The sequence below is a fragment of the Brassica napus genome, chromosome C5, assembly GCF_020379485.1.
Source record: "Brassica napus cultivar Da-Ae chromosome C5, Da-Ae, whole genome shotgun sequence".
In the NCBI taxonomy this organism is placed as follows: domain Eukaryota; kingdom Viridiplantae; phylum Streptophyta; class Magnoliopsida; order Brassicales; family Brassicaceae; genus Brassica; species Brassica napus.
In genome coordinates this window covers 11642183-11668793 of record NC_063448.1, presented here as the reverse complement: position 1 = coordinate 11668793, position 26611 = coordinate 11642183, and the positions used below count along the sequence as shown (strand labels likewise).

Sequence of the window (26611 nt, the reverse complement as noted above, 5' to 3'; positions counted from 1 at the left end):
TGATGATAATTTTAAAAATTAATTTTTCTTTCCGGACGATTCGAAAGAACAGACTTACTTCCCATTACAGAGAGATGTTCGGTGAGCCTGGTAGTCGTTTATACCCGTATTCTTCAGCTCCCGATTCTTCTTCAGCTCCCGGTTCTTCGGGTTTGGAGACTGTCCCCGAGACTCAGTCTTCTCAGAGGTCTCTCGGTCGCCTCCTTCTGGTGCACCATCGGTTCCTCGATTCGTTGCACTACCGGCTCCTCATGCTCATGTCCCAGAGGTGCCTCCTCCTGTGCCTCCTCCGATGGCTCCTCCGATGATGGCCATGATTCATCTCGATTTGATGGTGCCGCCGAGTGCTCCTTACTCGCAGTACACTGTCGAAGACTTTCTCGCTCAGCCAGACAGAGAAGGTTTATCAGTCCTAGACCCCGACCGACCGGACGGAACTTTGTTGTATGTTAAATTTTTTTTTTAAATTCATTTAAAATTCTTTTATAACAATAATAAATAATCTATACTTTAAATTTGTTTTTTTCAGGTTTGGGGTTGACAATTGTGTTGCTCGGAACGTAACCGAGACGATGAAAGGTTACTTCTCCGAGCCACATCCGAACTGGAAGAAGACGCCGATCTACGTCAGAAAGACGTGGTTCAAAATTTTCGCTGTAAATAATTAATTAATTATATATACTTCAATTTTTTATTATTTAGAGTTTTTAATTTTTTAAAACTAATTCTTAATTTAATTTTTTCTGTTACAGCAAAAATACCATTGGTCCATGGGGGTCAATGAGAGGGTGAAGAAGGCGTTTAACGCGAAGGCGAAAGTTCACTTGTTGGACACGGTCTCCAACTGGAAGGGAGACTGGATCGTGAAGGGATATGAGTGTGGCAAACCCCCTGAGCTCACCACGGATGTGTGGGATGGCCTCATCCGTTATTGGCGGGATCCTGACGCCATTAGAGTTGCCGAATCTTGCTGTGCCTCCCGTCAGACGGTAGATGAGCACGGCCACGGATCGATGCTTCACTCTACGGGTCAAAAACCCCACGCCGGTGTCTGTCTCGATATGGTAATTAAATATTTAATTTAATTAATTTATATATATATATATATATATATATTCTAACTTTCTTAAATGTTTTTTAGGCCAAAGAGACGGGAGAACTCCCGTCTCTTTTGCAACTTTACGAGAGGACCCACAAGAACAAGGCGGACCAATTTGTAGATGCTAGGTCCGCGGAGATCATCAACGAATTGGTTGGTCGGGTTGAAGACCGCCAGACCCAGCTGACCCATGAGTCCACCGACGGATTACCCGTCACCTTATCCACACTTGAAGTGGATAGGATTTACGAGGAGGTAAATTTTTTAAAATTTTAAATTTTTTTATTATTCATTTAATTTAACCTTAACTCTTTACTAACAATATTTATTTTTTGTTTTAAGGTTGTCCCTAAGAAAAAGGGTCGGACGTTGGGGATTGGTTCCGTCAACGATGTTCCGAGAGCAACATCGTTTTATGGTCAGCGACAGGATGATGAAGTCACTCAGCTGCGTAACAAGTTGGACTCGACGGGATGATGAAGTCACTCAGCTGCGTAACGAGTTGGACTCGACGCGATCTGCGTTCACAGCTCGTATGGGTGGAGTCGAGGGCTTCTTGTACGTTGTAGCATCCACAGATCCGGAATGGGAGTCCTTGTTGAGGAACATGCGACGAAAAATTCCCATTCCAAGCGAGTAATCCGGTACACATGACGAGTCAGATGTAGAGAGGAGGAGTGATGAATTCTACCGGGCGATGAACGACCTTTAGTTCTTTTTTTTTTCTTTTTGTTGGTTGTATTATAAATTCAAAACTTATTTATGTATAAAATATTTTCCTATTTACGTTTATTTTAATATTATATTTTTATAAATTATTTTTATATAAATTAAATAATTTTTATTATATTTTTTAATTCTGGAAAATAAAAAATCGAAGTAAATTCGTAGCTAAATTACGAGCACATTACGTGGAAACATTGCGAGGAATTTACGAGGAAATTATTTACGACAACACTACGAGGAATGCTTACCGAGTATATTACGTGGAAAGCTTTACGTATAATTTACGAGGAATTGCTTTCGAGGTATTTACGAGGAAATGTAGCGTCCTCCTTACGTGTAATAGTTACGTGGTTTTTACGACGAACACTGTGCTTTGTCTTTACGACGAATTGTGTTTCTCGCTAGTTTACGATGGATTTGCGTGGAAATATGCGTTACGACGAACGAATAACGACGAAACGTGTTTCCTCGCTAATTCCTCGTAAAGTTGGTTTTACAACGAATTTCGCCGTCGTTAATGTTGTGTTTTCTTGTAGTGGTGGTTTGGTTCAAGGGAGAAATCCCTAAGCATTCATTTACGATGTGGGTGGTGAACTACGACATGCTTCCAACGAGAAGCAGACTTGCTACATGGGGAATGATGGTTGCTACTGACTGTCCTTTCTGCTCTAGTGATGTTGAAACAAGAGACCACCTGTTCTTGAAATGTGAATACGGCCAGGATGTTTGGAGTGAAGTCTTCATCAGATGTCAACCGCCTATGTTGAGCTTCACGGACTGGTCTGAACTGTTGTCTTGGATCCTTTCAGCTGCGACACCAGAGCTGAAACTTCTTCGGAAATTAGCCACACAAGTTGTGATTTTTCATCTGTGGAAGCAACGAAACAACCTGATTCACAATCACACTTCTCTATCTGTTTCATCTATCTTCCATTGCATTGACAAGGAGTTGAGAAACATTATATCTGCTAGGAAAGGGAGGAAACAATTCAGGTCTCTCATGTCCATGTGGCTGAGGTGATATGGATCTTATAAAATTACTTTAGGATCTTGTATGTTTTTATTGGTGATCCATCTTGTTTTTATTCTTTTTTGTTAAGATGGTTCAGACTTAAGATGTTTGCTTGCAAGCTCTTTCTTTCATTTATATGATATACAATTTAGCAAAAAAAAAAGTTTGTGGTTACATATATCAAAAAAGTAACAACAGAACTTGAATCGAGTTAAAACATGATATTTGTAATTGTATGCATGAAAGACCACTTTGAACCTTATGAAGTTATGATAACGGTTCACGTGTAAGACCCGTTTTTAGCTCATTGTATTACAATGGGTTGCAAACTTCTTTAAGCCCACTAAATTAAATGTTTGGGGTTGTTGTACTTGAACTAATAATCGTATTAGTAAATGTTATTTGTAACATTTCCAATGGCTCCGCTGTAGAATAATCAAGAGTTTTTTTGTAATGTAATTAGAGTTCAATTCTTTCGAAGTCATTGGGTCCCTTTCCTCGTTCACGAATCGCCTCCTTTCTTCCATCCCTTCTTCCACTCCGTCCCGAAGAGTAACTAGGACGAAAGGCGTAGTCGATGGACAACAGGTGAATATTCCTGTACTACCCCTTGTTGGTCCCGAGGGACGGAGGAGGCTAGGTTAGCCGAAAGATGGTTATCGGTTCAAGAACGCAAGGTGTCCCTGTTTTTTCAGGGTAAGAAGGGGTAGAGAAAATGCCTCTCGCATGCTTTTCTTCGTTCATGGTTTGATATTCTGGTGTTTCCGAAATAGTGTAAAAATAAGTGCTTCGAATCATTGGTTCAAACCCATCCATCTAGAAATCTTGGTTCAAACCCTAAGTTACCCGGTAAAAGATGGTTAATTTTAATTGATGAAATCTGGGTTCAACCCATAGCTGTGCAATATTTTTTTTTATAGTAAGATTATAGGTTTTATAGGGAAAAATGCCAATTTCGACCCCAACAATTTAGGTCGTGCCAAATACGACCCGAACAATTGATCATTGCCAAATACGACCTCAACTTAATTATAGTTCGGAAAAACTACTCAAACTTCTTAAAACGTGCTTAAATCTACATAGACTCTAACATAAATTAGTCAATCGAATAAAACAACGTGGTTTTAATATACGAGGAAAGTGCCAATTTCGATCCCAACAGTCTCAGTCGTGCCAAATAGGACCCAAACAAATGGTCAGTGCCAAAAAAGACCTCAACTTAATTATAATTTAAGAAAAACTACCTGAAATTCTTAAAACGTGCATAATCTACATTGACTCTAACAGAAGTTAGTCAACCGTTAACAAGATAAGACGCCGTCGTTTTGATATATATATATATATATATAATTTTTTTTCATTCTGAGACTCAAACCGTGTTGTGTTGTGATACCCTTTTAAAGAGGCACACTAACAACTAGATAAAAGTAATTTTTTGAAATATTATTACAAATTTGAAATTATATAAACTACTATTCTTCTTCATCTTATCCAATTTGAAATTTTGGTGATAATTTTTTCTGATTTATATAAATACATTAACAAGTTTTTTATTTATCATATCTTTAATAAACTTATATCTTACGAAAATATAAATAGTAAAATATTTATTATTATACGATATTAAATATACTTAAAACTTTGAATTTATTTATAAACTTTTCTTATATAAATTGTTTTAGTTTTTTAAACTTAAGTGGAAATTTTTTTATTTTTCAAAGTTAGTATTATATATTTTTAATATTTTGTTTAAAAATGTTAAGAGGCCTTTTACCTTTCTTTCACTAAGATATTTTGTACAAAATATCAGACATATTAATCAATAACTAAAATATGTAAAAGCAATCACCAAAGTTTTAAATTCGATAAGATGAAGAAGAATAATAGTTTATAAAATGGAGAATTTCAATCTGTAATAATATTTCAAAAAGTTACTTTAGTCTAGTTGTTAGTGTGCTCCTTTAAAAAGGTATCCAGGTATGGGTTTGAGTCCCAGAATGAACATATTTTAAAAGAAATATATATATCAAAACAATGTGGTCTTATCCTGTTAGCGGTTGCCTAACTTCTGTTAGAGTCAATGTAGATTTAGGCATGCTTTAAAAAGTTTGGGTTCGTGACAAAAAAAAGTTTGGGTAGTTTTTCTTATATTATAATTTAGTTGAGATCGTTTTTGCTACTGACCATTTGTTCGGGTCCTATTTAGCACGACTGAAATCGTTGGGGTCGAAATTGACATTTTTCCTCGTATATCAAAACGACGTCGTTTTATCTTGTTAACGGTTGACTAACTTTTGTTAGAGTTAATGTAGATTTATGCACGTTTTAAGAAGTTCGAGTAGTTTTCTTTTTAATTATAATTGAGTTGATGTCATATTTGGTACTGATCAATTGTCGTATTTGGCACGACCGAAATTGTTGGGGTCGAAATTGACACTTTTCCCAGGTTTTATATCAATGATAACGTCGATAGTTTATTTTATTGATATCAATTGAAATTAACCGGTTGATTAACAAAACCATAGATTAACAAAGACGGCGATGGCGATCTGTTAATCATGGCGATGGCAATGGCGAGAACCGTTAATTTCAATTGATGAAATCCGTGTTCAACCCCCTGCTGCGGAATATTTTTTTTATAGTTAGATTATAGGTTCTATATCAATGATAATGTCGATAGGTTTTATATCAATGATATTTTATTGTTTGCTTACAATTTTTTAATTTTTAATTTAATGTATATTTTTAATATATATATATATATATATTTAAAATTATAACATTAGAAAAAAATTAGTTTTTTGGTTAAAAAATATTAAATAAAATTCTATAAAATTAAGACATTTTTAGGTATATAACTATCAAAACGTAAAACAAATAATATTTCTAAAATTATCGATATTAAAAAAAACTAATCTTATTGGAATTAGAATATTAAATTTTTTCAAAAAAACTGCATAAAATTTAGAAAATTGTTTTAGTAATAAAAAATATAATTAAATAATATTGGAAAATTTTATAATATTATTATATTTTTATTTCTACTATTATGATTTTACAAAAAAAATACTTAGATAGTCCTGAAAATTTACAAATATAGTTCATAAGGATCAAAATAACCAAAATATTACATTAAATAGGTAAATATACACTTATATCTCTAGGGTTAATTAATCTAGACCTTAGAGTTTAGAGTTAAATGGTGGGTTTTGGGGTGAAGTTTGAAATTTTTTTATAAAAAATTAAAATTAATTTTAAAAAAAAAATCGTTTCAAAAGGCATTTTCAAATTTCAAAAAGAATAATTGAAAAAAAAATTGAAAAAAGTTCGAAACAAATTTATTACGTGTTTCAAAAAAATTAAAGAATAATTTATATTTATATTTAAAATTATTATTTTTGTGGAGAAATTTTTTTGTCTAGATTTTATTACGTGTTTTGTGTCTTAGCTAACGTTATATTCGAAACAAAAATAAAAATCATTCTTTCTCTGTCAACACAAATTCATTTCCTTATACAAAAGTTGTCAAGAAAACCTGGAGGGAAATCCTGTATTAGTGTACCAAATCTGTAGAAAATTGGAGTTTATTTCCAGATAAAATTTACAACGAGAGTGGTCAAGTGATAGGAAGAGCCAAGAGTTTGAGTTTTTATATTGATCTCGTTTTCGTAACTTCTACAAGATTTTGAAAAATAGTATCGAATAAAGTCAGTACTAAAATATTTTACGTGAACCCTAGAGTCCCCAATGCATTAAACCCGCAGACTGGTTCTACCAGATTGTTGAATGCGATAAATACCCGTTTGCAACTTTTCATAGTCTTGAGACAACAGTCGATGATTTTCAAGGGTTGATAAGTGAGATTTCTATGAGATCATCACCGCACTTCACTTTTCACCTATTCCTCTGTCAAGTAGGAGAGCAACATCATTCTCGGTTTATGTAAAGAATTCGACAGGTTAGTTCGAGTGATTCATCGATCGAAGGCTGCAATATTATATTTTGATCAATAGTAGCATTGGCCTATAGAAATAACAAAGTTTAGATATGAGTTAATTTGAGAACACTTATTTCTATACAATGCAAAAGCTACTTGCTTAGAACATGTTTCTTTTGTTGGGCAGCTCATTAATCAGAATTCTTAAACTCAGATCGTCTGGAGACTTATGATCTTTTGTAATATATCCTCACGCAAACCCGAACATACCAAAAAACTATCTAGATCTCTTTAAACTTGGTCTCCTGGACTAATTAATTTATCATTTATGGCTTAAGCAAGAGTGCTCAAAAGTACATCCATCTACTAATCAGCAATGCAATTATCGGATATATCGATGAAATACACAAAAATATAAAGAACTGTACGACTAGCGTGTTATTCTCTAGAATGATGATAAATAACTCTGATCAATTAACAAATCTTAGCGGAAACGCAAGAAAATTATGAATTATTTTCAACTCATGCATGATAAAAAACGGAAGCAAGCAAGCTATGGCTTACGAACCTGTACACTGTATATACGTCACGTCAGAAATGATGCCAAATGAAGCAATACTAGTAAACTCTACTACTGTTTCTTAAACTTCAAATAGAATAAGAGCATGATTATCAATAGGACTTATTTGAGAGTTCTTAGAGTTTTATATTGTTATTTGTAGATTAGGACATTGTTAAGGACTTTTAATGAAAATGGTGATTATAGATGGAACTTTTTGTTGGTCCTTAGGTAATTATTATTTTTTTTGAAATAATAGTAACATATATAAGATAAAACATATTACCATTTTAAGTTGAATAACTATTAAGAAAAACAAATTTATTCATTTAATTGAAAATTACAAACATTTTATTACATTTCATAAAAAAAAAACTTCCAAACTTCTGAAATAAAAGGAAACAAACAACTTATTCAAATCATTGAAAATGTCCAAATTTACCCCATATATTTTCAATCAGATCATTTTTTAATTGTTCATGGGCTTGTTTATTACGAAGGCTCGTTCGACGATCCATTGTACTGCCGAGATTCGAAGGCATGTTGACGGAATATGTATCCACTTCTTCTCTTTCTTGAAACTCAAATTTGTTAAACTGACTGAATGATGACCGTTCATCTTCGACAATCATATTATGGAGTATGATACATGCTCTCATAATATTCCTATTTTCTCTTTATCCCATAACTTAGACGAATTTCTGACAACGGCAAATCTAGCTTGCAGGACTCCGAAGGCACGCTCAACATCTTTTCGAACTGATTCTTGGGTTTGAGTAAATAATGAATGCTTCTGAGTTTGTGGTAGTCGGATAGATTGAATAAAAGTCGTCCATTTCGGATAAATACCATCCATGAGATAATATGCGTAATGGTATGGATTACCATTAACATAGAAGATTACTTGTGGCGCGATGCCGTTAATAACGTCATCAAAAACAGGTGATCGATCAAGAATATTAAGATCGTTCATAGTACCTGGAGCTCCAAAAAATGCGTGCCATATCCAGAGGTCATAGGAAGCTACCGCCTCCAACACAATTGTTGGTTTTCCGGTTCCCCGTGAATACATTCCTTTCCAAGCGGTGGGGCAATTCTTCCACTCCCAATGCATACATTCGATGCTTCCAATCATCCCCGGAAATCCACGTTCTTCTCCGATATGTAGTAGTCTTTCTAGATCCTCCGGTGTGGGCCGTCTTAGGTATTCATCGCCAAACAAGGTGATTATTCCCGCGGCAAAATTGTGCAAACATTTTCGAGCTATTGTTTCACCAATTCGGACATATTCGTCTACTGTATCAGCCGCACCACCGTATGCCAATTGTCGAATTGCTGCGGTACATTTTTGGAGCGGAGTTAGACTCGACCGTCCGGTTGCATCTTCTGATTGTTGAAAATACTGTATTTCTGTGGAGAGACGATGCACAATACGCTGGAACAAAGATTTGTTCATTCGAAACCGTCGCCGGAATAAACTGCAAGAGTATGTTGGATTCTCGCTAAAATAATCATTCCAAAGGTGGTTGTGGCCTTCTTCCCAGTTTCTCTCTATCACAATACGTTTTTTTCTCTCTTTTGGTTCTGGAATAGGAGCATAGTTATTAAAAAAATCTTCAAAAGGGGTATCAAGATCAATATCATCATCATCATCTTTGTGGTAATGATAATGGGATGAAGATGCCATTATAAATATATCGAGAAGGGAGAAATAGTGTAATTGTTAAGGAAATAAGGAGAGGAAAGATTTATGTATTTGTAAACACAAGAGAAGCTCATATTTATAGAAATGAATTTGAGAAAGAAACAAGACCCGTGTGAAAGTCCGTGAGGTTGTGATTTAGATGTGTGATACTTTTCTTTGGTTGGTGATGAAAGAAAGAAAGACTTTTGATGGAGGATGTATTCACGGGTTATTAAGAAAAGCGTGTTGGAGATACATGTGATTGATTCGTTTTCATTGGTTGGTGATGAAAGAAACAATTATACTTTCTTGTTTGGTTGATAATAGAATACGATATCACATTAAAATTACAAAACGAGCAGGTAGAACTACAAGAGTTCATATTAAAATACGAATTCAGAAGTGCATATTACAAAACACATGAGTAAATCCTTGCTCAGTTCCACTTAAAAAACACATGAGTAACACCTACAACAAGAACCATAAAACCTACATACGAGCAGCTAGTCCAATGCCTATTAGCACTAAGACAACAACCATAACACAAGCAATTCTGAATAACCTAGATGTATTTCTCGCTAAGTCACAACCAATTCTCTCAGCCCTTAACAACTTCTGCTCTAAATCAAACTGCAGATCCTTAAACTCGCGCATATGGGTGTCGTCGTCACTTAGAAACAAAAGGTAATCTACCTTATCAGAAAGCTGAGCATACTGTGTACCTAAGGCTTTGATCTCCTCTGTAACCGCGACATCCCACCACTTGTATACATGGCAGTCTCCGTCGTCGATGTTGTCACAGGTGTAGAACCTTCTCCCCGGGTCATTTCTTGTGTAAGAAGTAGCTAAAAGCGGCTCGCGGCCACAGTAGCATTCCTTGGGGAAGCCAAACTCCACTTCAGGCTGCAGAGGGTACTGATTCTGCGCGGCTTCGATCTCTGCTTGGTCTAGCATGATATTCATTTCTGTCGAGCTGTTTCCACTGTCTGCTGAGTTCCGTAAACCATAATCCTCCGAATCAGACGGCTGCGTGTAGCTATAATCCAAACCCATAACCTGTCAATAATAAAAACGGCACACGTAAGTTTTGTATGTCACATAACATCAAGCATACATTATGACAGTGAACAAAGTAAATAAACTCCCATGATTTAAAACAAGGAATATTATTTCATAAACCACAGAAGCAAGTTGTTGAAACAGCAAATTAAAAAAAACAACAAGTTCAAACATCAAATTTAAAACATCAAAGGCTTAGTTTAAAAATACAAGGCAAGGAGTTTATTCTTCACGACTTCTTCACTCTCACTAAGTGGTTCCTTCTTAGCTAGGAGAGTATCAAGAATCGCGAGCTTGGATAGCTTCTCCTTCTGTGCCAAATCTTCCATCTTCAGATCCCACATGCTCTTATAATCTCCATAAGCCTTCCCTTTACCACTGTTCTTGCTTGCTTTTGCCGCCTTAATACCTTCAGGCCACATCTCTTGGTCACCAACATTGTTGTCTGTAGCTTGCGAAAAGGACTCAGTTGCCTTTCTTTTTTGTGCAGCAGTGTTGAGACTCAACCATTTCTGCTCATGCCTCAAGATACACCACGCATGCTCCAGTGTAAACTTTGTGTTGTGGTCGGAGTGGAAGATCTGATGAGCCGACTTTAGAACATCGTTTTCATTCTGTCCACTACTGATTTGTCTCTCAGCAGTAGCGTATGCTGCAGCGAACTTGTTGGTCTGATCATTGATCTTTGACCACCGCTGCTTCCAATGGGTATGAGAGTTCGCATCACCACCCTCACCAACATTACGACTTGCTTCGTAGTAATCTCCTACCCGTTGCCAGAAGGTTCCTCCCTTTTGGTCGTTTCCAACTACAGCGTCCTTAGAAGTATTAAGCCAGGCGCTCATTAGGACCTCGTCATCAGATGGGGTCCATGTCTTTCTCCCCCAACGGTCCACTGGTGTGACTGAACCTACAGCAGGAGCCTCAGTTTGTTGGGAACCAAAAGAAGGGATTTGTGAGGCTCCAATGTTTACAGTAGATGGAAAGGTTTGTTGATTCTGAGAGTTAAGAAGCCCTACGTAACTACGATACTGGCTATATGGATTCGTTGAATCCATATCAGGATTCGTTGAATCCATATCAGGTTTCCTTGAAGCCATACCAAGTAATAGGAGAGAAAGAAGAGTATGGAGAAAAAGAAGAGTATGGAGATAATTAGCAAAGCTGACATAAGGTTGGGATTTAATAGCTCACATTTGATGGAGGAATAATAACTCACAACCACCTAACCATTATCTACCTAAGTCTAATCAAGAGTTATTACCATCTAACAAGTACAAAGCTATGTGAAGCGTTCTCGGTTACATTTTCATTAAATTATTAAGAGATTTCGTTACACAATCAGAGATGGCAATGCAGTTTAGTTACAAATCAATATAACTACGAACACATCGTTGTAACTAGGCATTTAAGTAACAACTATTCACAATCAATCATGGCAATGCAAAAGAGTATTTGGTTTCCTTCATTTTACCATTAATACTTACAGTTCCCTGACATGACAAGTAACCATAACCTACAATTGTCAATGCAAAAGAGTATTTGCTAAGACAATAACAACTACTCTAATTGGAAATGAATCTACAGAGGTTCGTCGGCCATATTACAATAAGAACTACTCTTTCATCAACAATTTTATAATGATTCATCAAAATTCATCGGCCAATCTAAGAAAGCACAACTAACAATGGCTATAATCTCCTTCAATCATGCAATAACAACAAACAACAACAACAACCAAACAACGACATAAACCTCTAACGCATTCTTGTTTAGGGTAGAGAAAGACATACCTTTCTGATTCTAATCGGCGGAGAAGCTTTCGGTCGGACAATATATCGGTCTCGAGATCGCGAAATAATCGATCGGCTCTTCAAATCAGGGGAGGATCGCCATCTACCTTTATCGCCGTCGAGAGAGTTTCGTGAGAGAAGGAGAGAAAGAGAGAGAGTTGTGATGAGACGAAACCGTGTGTTGTCCTATACCGCACTTCTCCAATCTTTTTTCGCCACGTATGACGAAGGACGAGCCCAGGACGAGCCCACAAACTTCCTATTATGGGACTTACACAATCCTTAACAATTAACTCCCTTTTTCATTTTCTTTTTGGGCCTAAATTAATAAGGACGTCCATAAGGACGCCCGATACTGATGCTCTAAGGTAACATCATAATAACATCGTAGACTCCAAAACAAGATGCTTCTCCTTTCTCCCTATTACTACGTTGTCAAAGTAAAAAAACTGTTACCTTTTGGGAATTCTGGGACCTTCTCTTTTTCTTTGTGTTTAACCTTTTCTAGAAGACGAAACATCAAAACATCGCACTAGTCAACGTTTCTACACGATAGAGGAGCTAGGAAAATTACCAAAGGTTACAGAAGCTTTTACAAAAAAAAAAAATCAATGTAATATAATGATCTAGATCAACATATCTATATATAATCAAGGATCAATATTAAAAACGACCTTATGTATAAATTCAAAGAAAGAAGGAGCAACATAACCAAAGATATGATAGAATCAAGAGGAGGCTTGTCATCGCTATAAGTGACAGATCAAGCTTACCAGATTCCAAACATTGAAAGATATGTATATCAAGAGGGTTTTACAAAGAAACCCTAACAGATGTCTACTGGCAGTATGACCACCTCCTTCTTTCACACACAACCGATATACATACATTTATATACAAAAGGAGGTGGACAGAATGCCAAAGAAATCTGTAAGAAACTCTTTGCCAAACCCTCGTGAAAGGAAAAGAACAGAAAAATTAAGATTCAGTTTGTTTTCCGTTCTTCTATTTGTATTCACCACAAGGATGGAGAGATACACAAGAGGGTTTTGTAAATATAATGGTTCAGTGATGTGAGAGGGGGAAGGTGGAAGTATATTTATTGGAGAGAGAGAGAGAGACACAGATTGGTTAAAAAGACTACATAAAAGTAAAACCCTAGATGGGTTGTGATGAAATAAGAGAAGACGATAGGATTGGGAATTAATTAAAAAGACTACATAAAATAGGTAATCAAGGAAGACAGAGACTATAACAAAAAGAAAGCAGATGAGAAAAGAAAATATATCTGCGGCTTTCTCGGAAAAATAAACTCATTTTTGTTTGTAAAAACGACAGTGAATAGTTTTGTTTCTCGAGCTCTTTATTTCGTTTGGTTTCTCACCAAAAATAGTTAGCAACTTTTCAACGGGGTTCACCTTTGCGCCTACCATTTCCGTTTCTTTTTCAGCTTTTTTACGGATAAATAAACGTTGACGTAATGACGTTGGCAATATATGCAGTGTGACCCAAAAATATCAATTAAAATATAACAAAAGCTAACAGAAATAAAAATAATTACCACTACCCGCTGCATATTTTTCTACCAATTTTAATGAGTATTTTCTTAAAAACAATAGTGCTGGACGAATAACGAGTTTAGCTTACTTCATTTTTGACTTACAACCAAGTTGGTACTCGTACTCGTTTTGTTAGCACCAAGCTCATTCTCGAGGGCAGAATAAGATATTTGAATCTAAACTATATGTCGGGTTTTAAAACACTATATATCGAATTTAAAAGTCGAATAGTCACTACATTTTTTATCTGAGACTGAAAATCAATTTCATCATATGCGTGACTAGAAATTTAATATTAATTAGCTATATAAACGTTGAAATCTGACAGAAAAAATAATTGATCAGTATACAAACTAAACATGATACATTGTGTGAGTTGTAATAAAAGAAAAATCTTGCGTGAGTACCATGCACGTGATGTCGTCACGTTGATCCGTGATCACTACAACCGTTACTTAACAAGAAAACTATTAAAATTATCAATTGTAACGTTAATAAATCCGAAGTTACGGAACACATCCGGAACACATCCGAAGAAACGGAGAAAACGTCTTGTTCATAATATTTATTAGTACAATATGGCGAATTATATTAAGTTATTAACATTTTTAACAATTTTCTCACTTTTGGTTCATGCGACGGACGGTACAAGACAACTTTCAGTTGATGGGTCCATTTACTAGTCCCCTAGAGGGGAGTGGATTACAGAATCCAAAGCACAGGGTAAAAAGCATTAATAAGGGTAAGACGTCTAAATTAACTCTCTAGGGCTCATTAAAAGAAGGGTAAATCTTTGGGTTTAAAAAGAGTCAATCTCTTCTCTTTTTTCTAGAGATAGCCAGTTTATATTACTAATCAATTTGAAAACATTACAGATTAGTAATGAGAGTTAAAACTTCTTTCCTATGTAGGGCCGGTCTAACTTTTAGAAAAAACTTGTAATGTCCTACTCAAAAATACAAATTTATGTTCTTCGTATAATTTTTTTTTAAAATCCTATATACAACTAAATTTTTGTAAAATAATTGGGATGTCCTAAACAGCCGGTTCCTTTGTTTGTGCTCCGGACCGGGCATGCTATATGTTGCACTCATTACTCCCACGGCCTGCATATTATCCTTTATTCTTCTTGACATTTTTTTTTGTATGTTAAATATTCTCGACAATTTTGCTTTGACAAATATCTTTACTTTCGTTTACAAAGAACTTTCACATAAATCATTTCCTTTTAATTTCGAGAAAACAAGGAACAAACTCCCACAAAATGGAATTAGAGTTGCTATAATTCCGTGTGAATAACAGATGCACACTTCAAGGTATTAAATGCACCAACTCATAATAATGATGCACACTATTTACTGCCTCAAAGTCTATCCCTCCACTATATTTTTACTCTTTTTTCATCAACCCTCTTACTCCAAACTTTTCTTTTGTTAAAGTACTCCAATTTGTGTCTTTTAAGAGCATCATTATCCTACATCTTCTAAATAGGTCTCTTAATTTTATTCTAAATAACAAAATATTATTATTTTAGTTGATTATGTTTAAGCAAAAAAATTTAAATATAAATAAAATGTCTAAGCTACACATACCTTGACAGGTGGAAGAACTGGGTTAGAGACGTTTACTATCGTAGCAAAATAAGAACCTTTGCAACTTCTCTTTCTAACTTTTTTATGTTTTTGATTTTTCTTTAATTACAATTACCATAACAACCCACTTAAGAGCCCAGCGATAAAGATGCTCTAAGTGTTAAGAGTTCACTTAAAACATTGGTAACTTAAATTTTGTTGGTGTTTCCTATACTATCAAATTACACCACACACTTAATGGATGTCTTTTTGTCTGACAGTTAAAACTACTCGTTCCGTTCCATTAAAACAGATTTTTTAGAAAAAAAGTTTATTTCACAGAGATGTATTTTTGTGTTTTCTTTGAAAAAATTGTACGCTTCAAAAAAATTAATTGACTTTATTAAATTATTATTGGTTAAAACTTATTGAAAATTGACAATTACAAAAAACGATACATTTATTATGGTAATTTAATGTGTTTTCTTAATACGTGTGAAAATACCAAAAGTTTATCTTTGTGGAACAGGGGGGAAGTATATACAAATCTCCAAAGCATGAAAACCATGTACGAGATATGTTCGTACTTTGTAATAGATAGCTAGAAAAGTTTTTTTAGGTAGAAATGTTTAACAATGTTTTTTTCTATGAATTCCTCTTACTGTTGCGTACGTAGTCTTTTATTTTTTTTTTTTTTTTTTTTTTTTGATAATCCGGGTTCCCCACTTACGTGGGTCATTCCCTGGGCCCGGTTATGCAGCGGTCCACTTCACCCGGGAGGGCTATACCTGGGCTGGGGACAAGGCCCAACACCCAGTACCGCATTTGATGACAAGATGGGCAGTTCCCCTCCGCCTGGCGTCGAATCCGAGAGCATGACAATTGGCTCCCAAGGTCCTTACCAAACGAGCTACCACATCCCGTCTACGTAGTCTTTTATTTGGGTTTTCATATTTATGAAATAGGGTTTAACGAAGAAATATGTGAACAACCAAGGTCTTTGGTGGAGATTGAGTCGTTTGATTTTTGCATTCAGTGATAATGAAAGTAAAAACTGAAAATTGGGTTCGGATTCTGAAGGTGACAGTGTATGATTGAATCATCAAAAATACATGTTTCATAGAAGTTGCTCAAGTAGGAAAACAAAGATGGCCAGGTACGTACATACTGCAGAAAAACCTATGCGCATCTCTTAAAAATTTCCAACATTTGTATCTGTATATATACAGTAAAAACTATAAAAATTAATATATTATAAAGTTATTAGTTAAGAAAAGTTTGTTTTTCAAATTGCTTTTTTTCAATAAAATAAGAATAGTTAATTTTACCGTATATATATATATATATAACTAATATATATATATATACACAAAATAATAGAATAAAACGATATGAAAATTTTCTAAAATTTCTAAAATTTAACTAATATATATATTAGTTATATATATATACGGTAAAATTAACTATTCTAAAATTAATATATATATTAGTTAAATTTTAGAAATTTTAGACAATTTTCATATCGTTTTATTCTATTATTTTGTGTATATTAAAAGTTGACAATACAATGTAAAAAACACTATTTTCTTTTGTCGTAGAAATATGTGGAACTGTGTGACTTCAATACTAATATCTATCAAGATCAATGTAGTAAAACTGTGAATCACAGTGTGATACATGACTGTGTGATACATGACTATTTTTAATGGTTTACTTTATTTTTTACTTCAAAATAGAATTATTTTGTAATAGAGTTAAGTTTTATTCTATATGTACTATATCTTAAAGTGAAAAATAAAACTGATGAAAAAAAATAAATGAATTAATTTATATATGAAATAAATTCATTGGTATTCTATTATAAAATTAAAAATAAAATACCATTAAAATATTTTTAATTAAATTCTATTCGAAGATAGAAAATTAAAAAAAGAATGAGGTTGGAAATGTTTTAAAATTCTACTAAATAGTACTAGTAAACAACAAAAAAACATTTGAAACACATATCAGCTAAAATCTCAGTTCGTTCGATTCAATAACATTGACATTGGGGTAAAAAGGTTGGTAAAAGTTGATTTAGTGGATTAGATGCTAATAAAGAAAACAATTACAAGTCGCCAGCCCAAATCATAATTATGTTTTGGCGAATTTATTCCTTACTTTTTCACCTTTTCTATCATGCATATGCGTCTCATGCATACCATCATCATTATCGTCATTTACTCGAATTGTCATCTTATATACTCCTTTCAAGCGCTTTGCTCAAAAGTTTAGTTTCTACTCTCTCCGTTTCGAAAAGATACATATTTTATATTTTTCACACATATTAAAAAAACATATTAAAACTTGATTGTAAATGCACTATTTTTGTGAATAACAATTTTCTATAACTTTTAGCCAATAGAAATCCAATAAACACCATTATTTGTTTTGAAATTTACAATTTTTCATTAAATAATACATTAAAAAGTAAAAAATGTATCTTTTTGAAACAATTTTTTTTGTAAAAAGTGGATATTTCTGAAACGAAGGGAGTACTACTTTGTTTTGTATTAGTTAGATGATGTTTTACCTTTTTTTTGTTGACGATACTATGTTTTCGCTTAATACACAAATATTAAGAAGACTACTTTTAATCAAAAGTATTATTTAAATATAATTTAAAACTAATTACTTTAAATATAAATATATTAAAAATATATTAAAAATATATTAAAAATATAATTAGTTATACAGTTTTTGATAAAATTAAAGTTATCTATATTTGTGCAAACATCATATATATTATGAAACAACATGAAACTATTAATAATCAATTTGTTATGTTCAGTCATCTAATATATGAATTAACATGAAACTATTAATAATCAATTTGTTATGTTCCCGGTCACAAGATTCTTAATTACAAAAATATATCCAGTCACATTTTTACTCGTCACATTTTTACTCAAATGGAATACGTACTTCTTTAAAATGGGATCTTTTACCCCGAGATTATATGTGTTTTATATGGTTAGCGTGGATGTGGTTAATCATACCTTAAAAAGAAGAATAAATTGATTTTTTCAGTTCAAAAAGTTTTTTTTTTTTTTTGCTAAAAAAAAAAAAGGTAAAACATCATCTAACTAATACAAAACAAAGTAGTACTCCCTTCCTTTCAGAAATATCCACTTTTTGGTTCAAAAAGTTGATTTTTGAAAAGAATTTGGGAAGATCTACGTGAGACTCCATGATTAAAAATCTTTTACGGCAGGCTGGGCAGCATTTTCACGTGATGGAGAAGGTATCTAATGAATTTTTTTTTTGTCAACGAAGGTATCTAATGAATAATTTGTTCTTTTTGCCCTTTGTCGCGTATTTATTGACATTTTAAATCCAAATAATACAATTTTTATTTTATTTTTACTATATAGAAGATGGCTAGTGAAGAAAGACACAAGAAGAAAACGAAGAAGATAAAGAATGGAAAAGACAGTGTTTGGTTGGGTCGAACGTCAAGTGATAAAAGATCGGCTTTTTGTTATTTAATTTCAAAACATGAATCATGAAGTATGACCTTTCTCAAAAAAAAAACAAAACATGAATCATGAAAGTGCATGACTCCATAAAATTCACATCGCTTGCTTGTGGGTTTCCTTCACATCTGCTTATGTTTTCATCTTTTTAAAGATTTAAATTGCCTATGGTTAACAACGAGTCTGTGTACTATAGTAGATAATCACTGAAAACCATACGAGGTTTGGACATCATGTCTTAAATTACCTCTTAATTACCTAAAGTTATTTTCTGCAGTAGTTAAGTGAAAAACTTTATGTTGAATATGGAAGATAGGTTTATTAATAGAGAAGTCATAGACTTATATACAAGAATAGCGAGAGAATACAAGAAAAGAGTATATACAGAGGAGCTAATAATATATCAATCAAGGGGATTGTGGGAATATTCTAACATGCACCCTCAAGATGGAGCACCGGAGGTGATTCCAATCTTGATAGCCAGATCGTTGAAGCGAGCGCGGGAGAGAGGTTTTGTCATAATGTCAGCCAGCTGATCATGTGATGAGACATGTGTAACTCGAACCGTGCGGGACTGAACTTGTTGGCGGACAAAGTGATAGTCTAAGGCTAAGTGCTTCATCCTAGAGTGAAAAACTGGATTGGCACTTAAGTATGTTGCACCTTTATTGTCTGAGTAAATGGTAGGAGTTGTAGCCACCTTGATCCCCAGTTCCCGTAGCAGTGACAAGATCCAGCATACTTCTGCAGTAGTCGAAGCAATGGATCTATACTCAGCTTCAGTAGATGAGCGTGCCACACCAGTTTGTTTCTTAGATGACCATGCGATAGAGTGTTTGCCAAAGTAAACAATGTATGCGCCAGTGGAGGTGTAGTCGTCTCGGTTTCCAGCCCAATCAGCATCAGTGAATGCGTGTAGTGATGGTGTGTTGTTGGACGAGAAGAAGATGCCTTTGTGGATAGTGCCGGCTAAGTAGTGCAGTATCCATTTTGCTGCTGTCCAATGTTCAGTACGTGGGAGATGCATGAACTGGGAGAGTTTGTTGACTGAGTAGGAAATGTCCGGCTGTGTAAGGGAGATATATTGTAGAATGCCTATGACTGCGCGGTACTCTGTTCCAGATGGTAGTGGGTCGCCACTTTGAAGTGTGAGTACTGTCGATGGGAACACTGGTGTTGGCATAGGCTTGGCATCCGACATCTTTGTCTTGTGGAGGAGATCTGCAATATAACGAGTCTGGGTTAGATAGAGACCTCGTGAATTACGTTGTACCTCCATTCCTAAAAAATATGACAATGCACCAAAATCTTTAAGAGAAAAACGAGTTGCTAGAGATTGTATGAAGCGATTAAGGTGATCAGTGTTACTCCCTGTGATGATCAAGTCATCGACGTAAACTAGCATATAGAGAAGGACGTTGCTGTGATTGTAGACGAAAAGAGAAGCATCGGCCAAGGAGTTGGTGAAGCCAGATTGGAGAAGAAATGTTTTGAGCTCATTGTACCATGCCCGTGGGGCTTGTTTAAGGCCATATATGGCTTTGTGTAACTTACACACAGCCGTTGGGTTTGAGTGATCTTGGAACCCCGAGGGTTGAGTCATGAGCACATCATCTTCTAGTTTGCCTTGCAGAAATGCATTGTTCACATCTAGTTGTCTGAGTGGCCATTGGCGTGAGACAGCAACACTGAGGACTTGTCCGATGGTAGCAGGTTTGACAACAGGACTAAAGGTGTCATGAAAATCGATGCCTGGTCGTTGATGAAACCCCTTAGCAACCAGCCGCGCTTTGAATCTGTCAACAGCTCCATTTGGCAATCTTTTTATGGTGAAAATCCACCTGCATCCAACAATATTAGAAGCAATTTCAGGTTTGACCAAAGTTTAAGTTTTATTTCGAAATAAAAAGTCAATCTCAGCCTGCATTGCTGCCCTCCAGCGAGGATCTTTGAGAGCCTCTGCTACTGATGTTGGAATTGTTTCATTTGGATGTTGTACAGTAGCATGAAGATTAAGCTTTTGGACAGATTTGCGGTTTCTGGTGCTCATCCGTGTTGGTTGTTGTTGTGGTGCGGCAGGTGACGATGTGTCTGTGGTTTCTGCAGTAGGCGCTGGAGATGGTGGTGGTCCAGGTGCAGCTGTTTGTTGTGCTCCAGAGGGCGTTGTCGCTGCAGTAGTTTCAGTATGTGCGGCTGGTGGTGATGGAGCTGGTGGTGCTTCTGGTTGTCGATATATCTGAGTAGGAGTTACTGAGGAGGTGGTGACCGAGACATCCTCAAATTGAGAAGAACATGGAGTAGTAGTAAGTCTGCCTGCAACACTGAAAGGAAAAACAGTTTCGTGGAATAAAACATGAAGAGATGTGTAAATTCTAGACGTGTTGCGATCAAGACAGAAGTACGCGCTCTGTGTAATGGAGTAGCCTAAGAACACACACGGAGTGGAGCGACCATCAAGCTTGTTAGAGGTATAAGGCCTAAGCCAAGGGAAGCACAGACAGCCAAAAACTTTTAGTTTTTCAAAATTTGGATTGCGAGAAAACAGTTTTTGAAAAGGAGATGTGCGCTGAAGAACTTGTGTGGGTATGCGGTTGATCAAGTAAACCGCTGCTGCAAATGCATAGGTCCACTATGACCGAGGCATTGAAGCATGGGACAGAAGAGATAAGCCAGTTTCAACTATATGTCGGTGGCGTCTCTCAGCTAGTCTGTTGTGCTCAGGTGTGTGCGGTGGAGTTGTAAAATGAGAAATCCCATGAGTAGCTAGAAAATGCGAAAGACCAATATATTCACCACCATTATCAGAATATAAGGTCTTAAGTTTGAACTGAAACTGGTTTTCAACCAAAGACCGAAATTTTGTAAAAACATCAAAGACTTGAGATTTTTGCTTCAATGGATAAAACCAAATGTATCTTGTGAAATGATCCACGAAGATGACATAATATTTAAAACCGTCTACTGAAACCGTTGGTGAGGTCCAAACATCAGAGAAAACAATATCAAGAGGATGATTGGATTGCAAAGTTGAAGTAGAAAAAAGTAACTTATGCATCTTATTGATAGAACAAGCATTGCAGGGCTTGTTTAGTAAAACATTTGATGAAACCGGTAAATTAAAAGCTGAAACAATGTGCTTTAAAATCGAAAAAGCAGGATGGCCTAAATGAGAATGCCAATCCGATAGGTTGGTTTTGGCGGTGGAAGCAAAAGCAAGAGATGGGCGTGGTGATGAACTCGGAGTTGGCCACTCGTATGTGCCGTCCTTAGGCTTGCCTTCCAGTCAAAGAGTCCCCGTTTGAAGGTCTCTCACCTGATAGTAAGTCGGTGTAAATGTCACAGAAACCCCGTTAGTTGTACATAGTTGAAAAACAGAGATAAGATTTTTTTCAAGAGATGGAACGCATAGAACATTGTTAATAAAAAATGGACGGGAATAAGTTGGAGTAGAGAATGAACCCGTGTGTGATATCTGGAGACCCGAACCGTCTCCAAGCATCACGTCATCGTTGCCACTGTATGGTGAGTGGAGAGAGAGATTTCCGAGATCAGAAGTCATATGGTGCGAGGCACCGGAATCAAGCAGCCAAGTAGAGGAGTCGGAAAGCATGGCTGCGTTTGCTCTAGGCTGCCATGGTTGTGGAGAGGAATGCCACTGCGGTGGGTAAGGAAAGGACTGCCATGACTGAGAAGCTTGGGAGCTACGGACCATACGAAATTCAGGACAAAACTTGGCACTGTGACCATGAACGCCACAAGCTTGGCATCTCCCATGATACTGGCCACGACCTCCACGTTGTTGATTGTTGTTGTGATAGTGGTTTCGATTGTTGTTGGAGCGATACTGTTGATTTTCGCGTGCTTGCTGGTTGTTGTTCGGCCTCCATGACCGAGTGTCAGTTGCGTTTGCCACGATGGGTGCTGGCGGGGGATTTTCTGCGCAGAGGATCATAGCCTCTCGATTGAGTAGGCGTTCATGTAGTTCAGAGAACGAGATTGGTTGATCTCTGCCATTAACAACATCAATCTCAGTTTTATACTCTTCACCAAGTCCTGCAAGTATTTGCTCCGTGAGATCCTCGGGATCCATTGGTTTCCCTAGTAGAGCTAAGTCATCAGCCTTAGCTTTGATGGTGCGTAAGCACTCCGATATTGTTTTGATGCCTTTAGTGCAGCTCTTGATCTGGTGTTTGAGTTGTCGGATGTGACCCCGTGTCGGATTTCCAAAGGCAGTAGCCAAGAGGCTCCAGATCTCGGTTGATGTGGTGGCACTGGAGACGATGGACTGCAATGGTAAAGAGATGGATCCTATCATGGCACTGAAGAGGAGACGATCTTGACGGCGCCAAGCTGCAAACGCCGGATTCACGGTGGATTGACCGTCGACAGTGATCGTTCCTGATCTGTGTCAGCAAGGAAGGTATGTAACTCATGACTTTCAAGTAAAGTAGTAACCTGTTTACTCCACATTAAATAGTTCACGTTGGTGAGTTTGGTGACACTCGACATATTCACCGAAAGCAACGTGCTTTGAGGGTTTTGAACATTGAACACAGAAGTTTGTTCAACGGATGCTGAGCTTGTAGTGTTCATGGTGTTTCGCAAAGATGAACAGAAAAGGAAAACAGAGGATGCAGAGAAACATAGAGGAGCGTAGAAAAGGACTAAGAAGAAGAAGAGAGAATGGTGGCGGAGGAAAAAAGAAAAAAATTAGGTCTTAGGAGTCAATGCTCTGATACCATGTTGAATATGGAAGATAGGTTTATTGATAGAGAAGTCATAGACTTATATACAAGAGTAGCGAAAGAATACAAGGAAAGAGTATATACAGAGGAGTTAATAATATATCAATCAAGGGGATTTTGGGAATATTCTAACACTTTAAACAAAATTTCCAACAAATTTCAAGCGGTTATCAGGACTGGCCCATATGATATATACAGCTACATATGTTGTATTTACCATGCGATGTCATTTAGAACAAGTACGTGATGGAGCCCAAAGACTTAAGAAACAAGTAACAACAATTTTCTTTTCATATCATTCCATAAAACAATTGTTGCTCAAATCACTAGTAAAAATCTGTCGCATAGCCACTACATTATCGTGGCTATAAAGCTAAAAATCGTGGCTATACAAAAAATAGCCATGGTTTTGCCACTGTATTTTCGTGGCTAATTTAGCCACGGTTGAGCCACAAATTAGTGGTACCTACACATAGCCACGATTTCACCCCTATTTAACAGTAGCTATAACAAAATAAAAAACAAAAAAAAAATTATTAAACTAATTATTTATAATTTAGAAAACAAAGTATATATTACAAAAATATATGCATAAATAAATACATAAATACATCCATATATGTATATATGCCGTCAAGTTCAACCACCGTCCTCCTCTATCAACCACCGCCTTCCTCCGCCTAAAAAGCTGTGGAGCTTCCCCTGCATCGTCTTCTTCACCGTCAAGATCTCTTAAACCACCGCCGTCAAGCGTCTTCTCCGTGACACCATTGTCTTAACCGTCGTCTTCTTCACTGTCAAGATCTCTTATCCACCGCCGTCAAGTTTCTGCTCCGTCACATTGTCGTCTTCACCATCGTCTTCTTCACCGTCTGCTCCGTCACCCACCTTCTCCTTAAGGTTTCATCACTGCTCCTCAGATCTATAAACAAAACAAAACAAATCAATTAAAAATAGCGGAGGTGAAAACAGAGAATAGGAAGACGAAGAGAGGTGGCCTTGTGGGCGGTGGTTATGGTGAGTAGGTAAAACCTATGAGAAGGTGAAGCCAAAAGTCGATTGTTACAGAGAATGAGTAGAATGAAAGAAGAAAAATCAGAGGAAGGAGAGAGGAAAGGAGAAAAAAAGGAAGAAGAAAGAAACACATATGATTGTGTCCATTAGATGGATGTTACAATTAACGGTTGAGAGTAATTTCAGTCAATCCAAGTCTTTCTTTATCGACCAATCATATATTTATCTTCTCTTTTGCATTTTTTTATCAGCCAATGGAAAAACACATGGGAGTGAGTACACGACAACACATAGAAATGTCTCCTTTCTTATTGTGTTTATGATATTTAGACAGTTTGACCAAAAAAAGATATTCAAACACATTTTAATTTAGTTTTTTTGTGTGTTTGCAACTAGTATTTTTATTTGTAATTAAATCATAATGTTAATATTTGATATGAATAGAACATGAATTGGGGTATAAGATTTAGATTAAGAGATAGGGTTTAATTATAGTGTTTGGGGTTTATATTTAAGATCTGAAATTAAATTTTGAAAATATTAGATTTTGAATTTAAATTTAAAACTTGAAGTATACATGTATTTAAAGGTTTGATTTAAAATTTAGTGTTTGTGATAAGGTTTGGAATATGAATTTGAGAATGAAGTTTGAAAATAATAAGTTTGTAAAGTGAATTTTATAATATGGAGTTGTGAAATTAGAGTTTGGTGTGTTAAAGTGATAAGGTTTAGATATATGGTATGAGGTTAATGTTTTTAAAATTTGTGTATGGTATAAAGAAATGTTGGATATTAGACTTAGGTAACTTAGATAAATTTTAATTAGATTTATTGTTTTGTAGATAGGTTTAAGTTTAGGGTATATGTTTGGGGTTTTGGGGATAAAAGTAGGATCTTCGATATAGCCACTATTTTTTTTCATGGCTACGCTGTGGCTAACACGCTAACCACGGAAGTAAATGTGGCAAAGGCGTGGCTAGTTGTTTAGCCACTGATTTTTCATGGCTAAAACGTGGCTATTGTAGCCACAGTATTTTTTCGTGGCCAGTCCATGACTATTTTAACCACGGTTCAGCCACGTTTTTTCTGTAATCGTGGCTATTTTTTAAAAACATGGCTAAACGTGGTTATTTCGTGGCTTTTTTAAATTAGCCACGGTTTTGTAGTGGTACTACCGTGGCTATGCGGAATTTTTTTACTAGTGAATATACAAAGAAAGGGATCAACTAAATAACTTCCAACTACGCAAATAAGAAACATGTTATACAAGTGGGATCGGAGGCTTCCCACTAATATATGAGCCCCACGTTCCATATCTCTATCCCAACCTTGACCATGATCTTATCATTGCTCCACCCTCCAAAGAATCTTGTCCTCAAGGTTCAACACAACATGAACAACTTTTAGGAACATGTTATGTTTCTTCTCCATAGCAACATCGGACTGCTCAAACTTCTTATCACGTAGTGGTGGTGTTGTGGTCACGAAATCCATGGTTCAACCAGAGTCTCACCAAACCGTCCAAATCGGCCATCTAGGAGGTACCAGCGACCGAGGTTCAGTACAAGGCGTATATCTCCACAACAAGGAATTTCAACATGAAACCAATTTTATTAGATTATAAACTCAATAAGGAGTCCAGCCCAATTGGAATCGAGCCAAAATATTCACGGAGCAAGAAGTTATGAATTTTACAAGTCAGAGGTTTTCCAACCCGTCAATCTGCGAGTACCCGACTTTAGAAGGAGATTAAAGCCCAAAGAGGGAGTGGCCTGAACCAAATCCCATCATAGGATTCAAGAGGGATCCATCAGATTTTTAGAAAGCCCATGGACACGGAAATCAGAAGTTATGATCAATATCCCAAAACCGGTCAAACCAGTTCTGCACTTACCTCAATTGGAAGCTAACCGGTTTAATCAGCTTCAAACGAGGCATTGGCAACCAGGAGATCATTTCAACCAATCCGGAGGTATTCTAGGCGTCCAGGAGGAGTTCTACAAGTTCATACCATGCACCAGCAACCATTAGATCTGGAGGATCCTCATTTACTCAAACCTGCCTTATTTGGAGCAAACCGACATTAATTTCCAACATCTCTTTTTCTATCTAGCCATTGACGAGATCAGCACCTATCAAGCATCCAAGAAGGTCCCAAGAAAGCTCTCTTTGTTATAAGAGTAATGGAAAAGTCTATCTTTATTCATATTAGAGGTTCCTTATATAGAAGATTACAGCGTCATAGATAAATGGAAAGATTACAAATCATAATCGCTTAGTTATGAGTCATGCACAATCTGGTTCATAACACTCCCCCTTGGATGCCATAACCATTTAG

General features: G+C 36.0%; 3 protein-coding genes across 3 annotated transcripts; 1 reads left to right on the top strand and 2 right to left on the bottom strand.

The window, feature by feature from the left end:
* The first annotated feature begins 2405 nt into the window (after positions 1–2405).
* Positions 2406–2846, top strand: LOC106442058. Its single transcript, XM_013883791.1, has one exon. It carries the CDS (start codon positions 2406–2408, stop codon positions 2844–2846), a length of 441 nt encoding a protein of 146 aa, XP_013739245.1.
* A 5129-nt stretch (positions 2847–7975) lies between these two features.
* LOC106444864 (uncharacterized protein At4g04775-like) lies at positions 7976–16076 on the bottom strand. The gene is made up of 2 exons (XM_048756725.1): positions 11870–16076; positions 7976–10073 (listed from the first exon to the last, which is right to left on the bottom strand). The coding sequence occupies exon 2, from the start codon at positions 10068–10070 to the stop codon at positions 9507–9509; it is 564 nt and encodes a 187-aa protein (XP_048612682.1). The 5' UTR covers positions 10071–10073; positions 11870–16076; the 3' UTR covers positions 7976–9506.
* On the bottom strand, positions 10277–11176 carry LOC106442056 (glutathione S-transferase T3-like). The gene has a single exon (XM_013883790.1). It carries the CDS (start codon positions 11174–11176, stop codon positions 10277–10279), a length of 900 nt encoding a protein of 299 aa, XP_013739244.1.
* Positions 16077–26611: the final 10535 nt, after the last annotated feature.